This window comes from Acanthisitta chloris, unplaced genomic scaffold (assembly GCF_000695815.1).
Source record: "Acanthisitta chloris isolate BGI_N310 unplaced genomic scaffold, ASM69581v1 scaffold26326, whole genome shotgun sequence".
Taxonomy (NCBI): domain Eukaryota; kingdom Metazoa; phylum Chordata; class Aves; order Passeriformes; family Acanthisittidae; genus Acanthisitta; species Acanthisitta chloris.
In genome coordinates, this window is record NW_008680126.1 from 5,812 (window position 1) to 16,258 (window position 10,447).

The 10,447-nt window shown below is 47.4% G+C and overlaps 2 protein-coding genes across 2 annotated transcripts in view; one reads left to right on the forward strand and one right to left on the reverse strand.

Moving 5' to 3' along the window:
* The window catches only part of SIMC1 (SUMO-interacting motifs containing 1), a gene marked incomplete at its 5' end in the record, with an annotated part of 6,121 nt that extends 4,294 nt beyond the window's left edge, over window positions 1–1,827 (forward strand). The window contains 3 exons of the mRNA XM_009077609.1: window positions 232–416; window positions 477–539; window positions 1,580–1,827. Coding sequence (XP_009075857.1) covers window positions 232–416; window positions 477–539; window positions 1,580–1,827 — 496 coding nt within the window. The remainder of the gene's footprint in view (window positions 1–231; window positions 417–476; window positions 540–1,579) is intronic.
* A 2,899-nt stretch (window positions 1,828–4,726) lies between these two features.
* On the reverse strand, window positions 4,727–10,434 carry KIAA1191 (KIAA1191 ortholog). The gene is made up of 6 exons (XM_009077608.1): window positions 10,249–10,434; window positions 8,793–8,919; window positions 7,133–7,257; window positions 5,861–5,967; window positions 5,413–5,549; window positions 4,727–4,969 (listed from the first exon to the last, which is right to left on the reverse strand). The coding sequence occupies exons 1-6, from the start codon at window positions 10,402–10,404 to the stop codon at window positions 4,761–4,763; spliced, it is 861 nt and encodes a 286-aa protein (XP_009075856.1). The 5' UTR covers window positions 10,405–10,434; the 3' UTR covers window positions 4,727–4,760.
* Window positions 10,435–10,447: the final 13 nt, after the last annotated feature.

The following is a 10,447-nucleotide window of genomic DNA, read 5'->3' on the forward strand; positions in this document are numbered from 1 at the left end:
CCAGCTGCCACAGGCCACACCTGAGGATGTAAACATGGCCATGACCAAGTTGCATAATAAAGGGCTCTATCACATCTGGTGGTCTTCCCCCCATGGCACAGCTGGGCAGCCCCTGCAATCACCCCACATCTGCACTGGGTCAGCACAGCAACACACCAGGAACATGCTGGAGCAGTTGCCTCTGGTCAGGCTATGCTGTCTGTCGTAAAGTAAACTCCTTTTGTCTTCCAGGGAAGCTTTCTTAAACACTATGGAGAGTCAGCTCCTGCGCTGCAAACTGCTAGAGGTGTTGTTCCTGCACAGTTGTGACATGCCCACAACCTTGCCCATGTCTCTGGAAAAGATCCTGTATTTCCTGAGCCACTCCTCTATGTTGCTGCAATACCAGGTATCCAGTCCAACCTCTCCTTTGCCTTGTCTCCTGAGAAAACTTCCAATAACCAAATACTGTCTCCTGTCACAGGATGAAACAGCAGCATGGGATGAGATGCTGCAGTACTTGAATTTGCTGTTGATGAGTTACCAAAGTGTAATACTGGGTAAGCAGCTTGTTCTGGCCTTAACAAACTCAATCTCATCAAGAGGCTGTAGTAAAACAGCCAAATCACTCTTCCTTCTCTGTTCTCATCACTCTTGAACTCAGCAACACTGAGTCTTAGGACAACATGCCTTCATCCCTGCTAGTAACTATTCCCAGTAGTCAAAGTAGTGATGTTGCATCAACCAGAGCATCCAGTTTGCATTGCCAATTTTAGCCCCTACAAAATAACCTTGTTCCTAAAGGAAGGAAGCACTTCCCAGCACTGGGAAGTACACAAGGGGGTGCTGTGTACCCCTTGTCTAAGTTGCTACACAGTGGGTGGAAGAATAGGGTGGTTTAGGAGAAAAAGCAAAAGGCAAAGGGATCATAGAATATCCTGAGCTGGAAGGATCATAGGGCTATTTGCAAGAGCATGTAGTGACAGGACAAGGGGGAATGGGATCAAACTAACAGTAGGTTTAGATGAGATATTAGGAAAATATTCTTTATTGTGAGGCTGGTGAGGCACTGACTGGCACAAGCCACCCATAGGAGCTGTGGCTGCACCATCCCTGGAATTGTTCAAGGACAGGTTGGATGAGGCTTGCACCAACCTGGTCTAATGAAAGGTGTCCTTGTCCATGGCAGGGGGAGGAACTAGATGAACTTTATCATCCCTTCCAACCCAGGCCATGTTATGTTAATGCAGAGCAATCCACCATTACACATGCATAGCTGACTCTCCCTGAAGCCCTAAACTATCACTGTTGCGCTCTTTGGAGACTCCTTTGCAGCTGCCCAGTCTGTCACTAGCACAGAAGCAAAGGATGCTATAAGCCTTGCCCCCTCCCCATTTCTTGGTCTCCTTCCACGTGCAGACTGAGCTCCAGGAGGAGTCAGTTCCTTCTCCCAAGCCAGTCCTGTGTGGAGGCAACAAGGATAATCAGGAGACGATCAGCCCAGCTGCTCCTCACCACAGTGCAGCACTCTGTGATCGATCCCAACTGGTCAGACAACCTGTTGTGTGTGGCCTTTCCCCACCAGCACTTCCTCTTGCAGAGCACCTGAGGAGCGAGCTCAGTGACAGGATGGAGTTGATAGTTCAGAGAGCCAAGCCCAAGCTCCAGGACAGCGATGACATCAGCCATCTGGACATCCAGCTGAAGATAGAGGACTTCATCATCAGAGTGCAAAAGGTCCTGGGGCAGCCATTCCCCCCACAAATCCAGGAGAAACTGTGCATGCTGCAGGAGTTGCTCTCCATTGCCACTGCTACCTGGAGACAACCACTGCAGGACTGGGGTTAAAGCACTTCATATGTTTCCACTATAAAACCTTCTCAAAACCCTCATCTCATACTGCAGCCTCAATGTCATTTGGGTTAGTTTATACATTTCTTTGCAAAAAGGTTTTGTTTACATGTTTTCTGGTTTATATCTCAGAATTCCCTTTCAAACTTCTCATTCTTGCTGGGCACATTGTACACTTTTAACAAAATTAAATTATTTTTGTATTTTCTGAGCCTCTTTCAGCCGTGGACTCTGACAATAGTTTGCACAGGAAGCAAAATGCCCAAACACCTGGTTAATATTCAGGAAAAGATGATCATCTTTAAAAATTAAAAAAAAGAGGTGCAGTGAAGCCATTGACCGTGCAGAGATCCCTGAGCCATGCTGGTCTGTCCTCAGGAGAGGAACACTTCCACTCCAAAGCAAGTAATTTATGTAACTTTGCCCAAGGTGATTAGGATGTCAAGAGGGAGAGCAGGACAGCAGCATGGGCTGAAAAGACTGTGCCTCTTTCAGAACCACTGAAGCATCTGCAGTGCAGGCAGATATGGGCATTATGGTCAGGATGAATATTGAATTCAAATCCACAACCATCAACAAAAATCACAGCTGAGGTCAGAGAACAGGCAGATGCTTTATAGGTCTCAGTTCTGAAGCAACAGAGGTTGGGAGTGGGAGAAAAACTCCTCCTGTAGCTGCACCACCCTTGGCAGGGTCCTAACCAGGACACCAGAGCACAGGAGCATCAAGCAGTAGTCACAGCTGGGAACACAGCAGTCCTGGCTTTAGTTAGCCCAGAACTGCCCTGAAGGATCTGACCTGGGGCTCACAGGTTTGCTCCTTATCCTTTAGGAAGCTTCTTTCCAACTGCTGGGTGCAGAACACTCATTCGCGTGACACTACTCCTCTAATCCAGGGATAAACCATTCAGGGAAAAGTGAAGTCTCTTAGGGGAGTAGTAGCCAGAAGCATTCTTGACAGTGCAAACTGAAGTGCTCCCTGCTCTGGAAAGCTGCTTTTCCTCCACAATATGCTCATACAGGTGTCTTTTCCTGTGCTCACCTCTGCAGTACAGGTGCAAACACAGCACACCGGCAGCAAGAGAATCTCAGAAACGTGTACAATTTGAATAGCCCAAGAAAACACAGAGATTTCATGTTTAAATTCATTTGCACAAGCCCTAAGACAGGACTGAGCCTGGCTTTAAACCCACTCTCCCTGTCAAAGGGGAGTTTGTGAGCAAACATTTCACCCTACTGAAGTGCTGCCAGAGCTTTCTTTGGCAGAACCTTTACTCTCACTGGACAGCCTCACATTTCTCCCACAGATGCTCTGCCAACACTGACACACATCCCACAGACCTCCATTCAACAAGGATTTTTATTCTCCTGTAACAAACAAAACAAACACACACATTAGGAGATGTGAATACAGACAAATAAATTAATGTCAAATGAGAGAACCTGACTGCCAAGGTGCAAATGAGTGGTGACAGTGACAACTGCTGGGTTGGGTGAGAAACTTTCATACAACACATCACTGGCAGTGCTGCTGAAGCTTGAGAGAAAGCAGTACCACAAAACGTGCTGCTTCAGAGGGGACAGCAGCCAGCAAGTGAGCCAACCATGCCTCACCCTCCAGGAGGGATGTTTGGTTTAAGAAGGCAGAAACCCTGGAGCTCAATGATTACCAGCTGTTAAGTAACCTCTGTGTAATGTCCTGGCAACAGAGAAGCTTCCAGTTCCAGATGCAAGGCTGCTGCTGCTGCCTCCTCACTGCTACAGAAAGGCTGCTGCTGGCTGAGGGACTCTGCAACACAAGAGTCCTGAGGGGACCTGTTAGCCACAGGACAGGTGAGGATTATACAGCAGCGCTGCCTATCATGCTTAAGGGATTAAGCCAGGAGTTCCTTCCACATTACAGGAAAGCAAGTGTTAGCTGTTCCCAGTAACTGTTTCTGACCTGGCCAAGAATTACATCCAGCTGCACCAGAGCAGGGAGGAATGTCTAGCCTTGACCTGCCCTCAGTCCTCCCCCAGCCCTGCAGGACACATTTAATGCTGATAGAGCAAAATACTCCATTTGAGAAGTCTCTAATACACTTTCATACAAGATGCTAGGGGAAAAAAAAGTATAACAAATCAAAACCAAATCAAGCAGCACCCAGAGAGCCAAAACACCTGCAAGCTGCTGTCTAGAAGGCAGGACAGTGTTTTGCAGAAAGAAGAGAGGATTGCATGGTTGAATCCACACCAGCTTTGGTCATTTCCACCTTTTCAGAGACATGAGGAGTTGAAAAAGAAGGAATTCTTCAATACTGCCAAGCTCCATTAGGTTCTGCACCCTGCCTTTCCAGTTTAGCATGATCTTAGCATGATCACTGATCCACTCTTCCTTTGGAAAAAAAACATTCCAAGAACAAAGAAGAACTAAATGTTGAACTACATGGTCACACTGGATAAATAAGGGAACGCCACATTTAAACTGACCTAGCACATTCCTTCTGGCAGTTAATGGTCCAGTTTTCAGTCCTTGCTTGTTCTCATCATTTCCTGCTGGTGCTCTGTATATGCCAGACAGAACCACTGTCCTCCTGCAGGTCCTTCAGCACTGAGCAGGACAAGACGACCAGGCTACAGGCAGACAAGCTCACACACCTCATGCAGTCCTGTCCCAAAAACCGTGGCTCAGGGTTTCCCTGTGGTGTGGTGTACTGGGAAGCACATTCCATGCAGCCTGGCAGCCTGAACTGGTGCAGTGCAGCAGACAGGATAGTTTACATTGGCTAAGGACTCATGCAGGAGCTTTTCCAAGAGTGGCTTTAGTACAACAGTCACAACTGTTTCCTTTTCTGACGAGCTGGAAGGGAGACTTTCCTATTTTGCTGCAACACATGGGACAAGCAGAGCCTAAGACACCCTGTAGCCTGCTAAAGACACCAAAGCATTCCTCTAGAAGCCAGTGGGAGTGAGCACGTTCAGATCCCGAGGCTTGATGTTGTGGGAACGTGGAGATTGGTTCCTCCCATCTGTGACTGGAATGTCCATTTTGGGTGGCTTGAAGCTGACTGGATCCTCTGGCATCCTGGTAGCCTGAGCACGCATCAGCTCCATTGGGGTTGGCTTCTGGGCACCCTTGTAGGGCTGAATGGTAAAACCTCCTGATGGAAAAAATACCAGAGTAAGAGCCAGGAAAACCAGACAAATCCTTTCCGTAACTGCTGCCAGGAGTGAGCAGTGTCACAACACCACAGAAAGCCTGCAAATTCCAGCAGCTTCATGTCATCTAAAGCCTATTCCTCTTCAGTGTCTGGAACTTCTAGTCCTGGTTGCATCAGAGAGCAAAGGAAAAAGCTGTCACCTTCACTCCCTGCCCTTCCACTGCAGCTCAGAGCAACTTATTTCCACTTCCAGATCCTTGGCACAGGTTTTACCCAACTGCTGCATATGCAAGCACAGAAATCATACAAATAACATATTCCCAAGGTGCCCCTCAAAAGTACTGAGGCAGGCAAGCAGGATGTGACTCCAGAAAGAGCTACCAAGTTTGTTGTGTGACAGTTCCCCCCAGCTCTTGCAAGGCAAGGGATTTTCAAGGACATACCTGGATCACTGGTGTATTTCTGCACGGTTTTGGGCCCAAAAAAGCTCCACCTTTCAGATGGCAATCTGTCCCCACCAGTTTCCAAGGCAAAGTCTGAGCCAGTAAGAGAAGAAGAGGATCCCTGACTAAACCAGCCCCTAAGGGGAAAAAAAATAAGTCACTGAGAGGTATAAAACATGAGAATAAACACTTCAAGTGACCCCACTGTGCCAGGAACTTTCCATGTGGTTAACATGGGCAATTTAAGCAATCCTGATAGGTTTGTTACCACCCAGGATGCTCAAGTTCCACAGGCTTCCAAGATTTGGATCTACCTACCACAAACCCACAGCAGGCTCTGAATTTCACCCCTTACAGTCCCTCACTGGGTAAGAAAATTATTTGTGGCAGCTCCCACAGCAGCCTGTAGGAAAACAAAGGAGGCAGTGGCCTGCCAGGCCCAGAGTACCTGTTTTTATGCTTGGGAGAAGAGTGGGGAGTGCTACTTGGAGTGGATTGAGCAGAGGAGTTCTGTTTGTCATCTTTTGTTGTCTCTCCACTCTGCATTTTTAGGTTCTGTTAGGAGAGGCAAGAGAAACATAGAGGCAACAGAGCTTGAGTATGAGACACAAGGAAGAAACCCTCAGTTTTATTGTCAAATAAATTGTTTAGATCACAAGGGATAAAGTGCCACTACCTAAAGTTACACCCAGTACTACAGTACCTGTAAACACCCCTCAACCCTCTCTCCATGTCAGACACAAGGATTTTGGAAATTCACTGTGCTCAGGACACATCCTCCAGGCTAGAGGAAGGAGCACCAGCACCCATGGGAGAAAGGTTGTGGATGCAGCAGAGCTCACTTCACCTCAGCTACCTGTAACAGATCTAAATGCCACAACAACCATTTGTCTGCAGGACTTTTCAGGGCAACAAAGCTTCCAGTCTCACAAGTTCTCTAACAAACATAAGATCAGAGCTCACAGAAGACACAAGATCAGGAGTGCCAGACCCTGTGAGGCAACCAGGATGGAAACACTGCTCTGGAACAGAGATGAACCTGGCCACAGAATAAACAGGAACTGGGTGTATGCAAAACAGGTTATTGCAAGCTGGACAGTACAAACTGAACTTTGAAGAGTCACTCGAAGGGCAGTTACAGTTCAAACGCAAACTGCACAGGCACCTTGTAATGTCTCCTGTGGCTATTCAAGCCACACTAATGCACTTCCTAAACTGTTAGTGAAACTTTGACCTCGTGGGAGGACACTGGGAGAGTTCACTGTTAAATTCCAACTGCAAGATCACTGTGGGCAACTGAGCTCACCAGAAACATGTTGATTCAAGACCTTTGTTTTCAGGAAGAAACAAGCCCAATCCCATCTGGTAACTTCCACATGGGAAACGCACAGTTTACAAGTTCTCTTGGGACAAACAGTTACACAAGTCAACTCCAGGGCACCATCCAAAGGTACAGCAGTCAACTGGATTCTATGTAGGGATGTCCCCACTTGGAAAGACAACTGTGATAGTTTGACATGACAGTGAAATATGACAGATTTGAGACAAAAAAAAAAAAGGCTAATGCTAACTTTAAAATACAAGCAGGTAACCTTTTGTACACAGTGAGCTAAAAGTCTTCAAAAGAAGCAGTTTAAGGAGAGTCCTAGCAGAAGTTATGTCACCAGATAGGTTTAGTACATATCCTACATGGAGAAATGCAGTGGGAAACAAGCCTTACATGGACAGCCTCAGCCACTCGGTGGTACTTGGTCTCCTCAGTGGTGAGGCCTTTGTGGGGGGTGTACCCAGCCTCCCTCAGCCCTGCCTGCTGCTCGAAGCGCTGGATGCTCTCCTGGGTCTGCTCTGCAACGAACAACAGCACAAATTCTCACACAAATGCCACCCCAAGCAGCTCCAGCAAAGGCAACTTAAGCATCTCAATGTAAAAACCTTTTATTACCATTCATACCTACAGGTTGTAACAAGCTGAGGCAGAAAGGTGAAGGTGATCAGATCTTCTGACTTGAAAACTATCCTGAGGCACAAGGCTAAGTCAGATGAACAGGAATTTGTCCCAGATCACCAGATACATTACAAATGCAACACCTGCAATTAATCCCATCTCATCCAAGACACTGCATCACTCCTAATTACAACTTCCTAAACCTTCAAGACCCCAAGTTGGACATTTTAAGTGTCTCTAGATTCAAGGGAGCTTTGCAGAACAGCTGTTAAAGATTCCCAGTGACTCTACACAAGGTAAAATAAGCTATTTCAGCCAAATACAGAGTCAGCATATAATATACTGATACCAACTTCAGTTCTGAAAAATATAAGCACTCTCCTCACCCCCAGTGTAAGATGTTCACTCCCTAGTGGAACTAGGAAAAAGGTCAAAAGGAATCAGCACAAAAAAGGTTATGGAAGAGCCCAATGTCTTCTTTAAAACAGCTAACACTTCCCATGTTAGTTACTTGCAGGAACAGAACACTTCAGATATGACAAACCCAGAGTAGCTCTGTTTATTTCCAACTTGTGACTGAATGTTCTCCGTGGGAGGAGCAGGCTGGGGCTCCTGACTTCCTACTGCACAAGAACATTTTTAGGCCATCATGGTTTTAACCAGATTAGCATTTATCATTTGACTAGAATATGAGCTGCATTCCAGAAGAAAAATCCATATTCCTGGATGTTATTTCATGCTGTCCTGGTTAATTTTGAGCCAAGACTGAAATAAAAATAAAGGTATAACTATTCCAAAATGCTGGTCTGAAAATGTGGAAGTGTTTGGAAGCACGGCTTGGAGGAAAAGCTGAAGCTCAGATCCCAGAGGCTGAAAGAAGAGGCAGCAGGGACAGATTAACACAGTAATTTCTCCTGTTGCAAAAGGGCACATCTCCTCTGCAAACAGAACTGACCCAATTTTGCTTTAAAGCATCATGATTTATGAGGTTTGTTTTTTCTGAAGTGTGACTGTTAGCAAAGCAGCTGCTGCTGCTATTAAATGACATAAATGCCAGCAAGTGCTCCATTAGCACAGCATGCCAGCTCTCCTCACTACTTGGGTTAATGCTGGAGCTCTGCCTGTCATTCAGAAATAACAAGTTAATAAGCAAACAGAGCAGCAGCCTGTGCACTCCAGCAACAGACTGCAGTGTCCTGTCAGCAGACAAAGGACACTGCACTCCTCCCTCGTCATCCACATCCTGGAAACACAGAGCCACTAAGTGTGCCCTATTCCCTAGTTCCTTGCTTCCTTCTAGAAGCATCCTCCAAAAATCTCACTCAGCTCAAGAACAGGGTCAGTGTGAGCCCATGAGCTCTCCAGGCACCACCAAGCCAGAGCACACTCCTGTGCCCACACCCCGTTAGCCACCACATGAGAGGTGAGTTCTTACTTGTAATGAGGGAGTTCATGATGATGTGAGTGGCCTTGGCCTTCACCACAGGCACCTTGTTCACACTTTCAGTGGATGATGAAGGAGTCATGAAAGGTGCATTCATGTTTGCATCCCCATCCTCAACCTGTGGGGAAGGAGCAGAACAGTTTGAGATGGGAAAGTATCTCAGCATGGGGACAGGACTCATCTCTACACAAGTGAGACATGAGACAAGCTGCTCCAGCAGCCAACCTTTATCCCATGGGAGAAATCCCCTCACTGCAGTCCAGGAATGTTCAGAGCTTGAACCTTCTAATTTGTAGCAATAAACAAGCAACTTGCATCCAACATTTGAAAATCTTCCAACAAGCTGTTATTCCAAGTACAAAAAGGTCAACAGTAAAGGAACCAGAACATCTGCACTTCTCCTAAATGCAAATTGGACTTCAAGGTCAACTAGGCAAGAGCACAGGCAGCTCAAACAGAAGCTGTTTACTGAATGGCAGTAGCAGAGGAGAGCCTGGTGTGAACACCTTGTTTTCCACCTCACTGCTCAGTGTATCCAGGGGTCACAGCTCTACCACTAATCACAAGACCCCGGGGGAAAAACAGACAACAAATGGCAGAAAACAAGAAATCCTGTGAAACACACAGACTTCCTCCTCCTAAAACAGGGGGTACTCCTCTCTGACTGGAGAGTTTGCTTTTTGTACCAAACCACAACTTTGGGCTCTCTTCCACAGCAGATTTTAAAATAAAAGGAGGCTTAAAGTAGAGGTTAAGCTCAAACAGATAAAGAGTTACATACTTCCAGTCAACAACATTTAATTTCACTTCAAACTTAGAGAACAACCTCTAAATTTAAAAGGGCTGGTCCTGCACTCAAGGCATAGAATCCCAGAATGGTTTGGGTTAGAAAGGAACTTATGTCATCTAGTTTCACCCCCTGCCATAGGCAGAGACATCTTCCACTAGCCCAGGTTACTCTAAGTCCCATCCAACCTGGCCTGGGACACTTCCAAGGATGGGGCATCCACAGCCTCTCTGGGCAACCTAAGCCAGTACCTCACCACCCTCTCTTCAAAGCGTTTACATCCAACCTAAACCCACCCTTTTCCTCCGGTTTAATTATTCCCAACTGCTGCTTTCCTTATCCACAAACACCGAGGAGACATTCAGCACCTGCCTGTCCCAATCACCCTTGGTGTGTACACAGCAGGGTCAGGCAGCAATGCCAGCTCCTTGTCCCTCCTGTGGTCTCAGACAACAAGAGTACCAACAGGGGGCTAACAGGAGGGTGGGGTGGCAAGGAGAAGGGTCTCAGGAGACGAGGAGAAGGCAGTCAGGGCCAGGAGAGGAGGGGATGCCAAGACAGGGGAGAGCAGGGAATGCCAAGACAGGGGGGAGCAGGGAATGCCAAGACAGAGGGATGTCAGTGCTGCGGTGGCACCCAGGGAACACGTCCATCCCGTACCCTCGACAGCTCCTGGTACTTGCGCTCAGGGATAACCGGCTGCTTCCAGAGGACGTTCGAACACAGGTCAGCAGGCGGTGGCGTCATGGGCGCCGTGTCCTCCAGGGCATCATCGTAGCTGAAGGCTCGTCGCGGCACACCGATGGGCAGCGACATCTTCCCCGGGCGGGCGCCGCCGCCCTGCTCCAGCGCTGCGGAC

Bases quoted from the DNA above. Each gene is read 5' to 3' on its own strand.
- KIAA1191 (XM_009077608.1), bottom strand. From the start codon at position 10,404: ATGTCGCTGCCCATCGGTGTGCCGCGACGAGCCTTCAGCTACGATGAT. The intron at 8,920-10,248 runs GTACGGGATGGA...CCTTCCCCACAG, and splicing joins AGTACCAGGAGCTGTCGAGG to GTTGAGGATGGGGATGCAAA. The intron at 7,258-8,792 runs GTAAGAACTCAC...TGTTCGTTGCAG, and splicing joins CATGAACTCCCTCATTACAA to AGCAGACCCAGGAGAGCATC.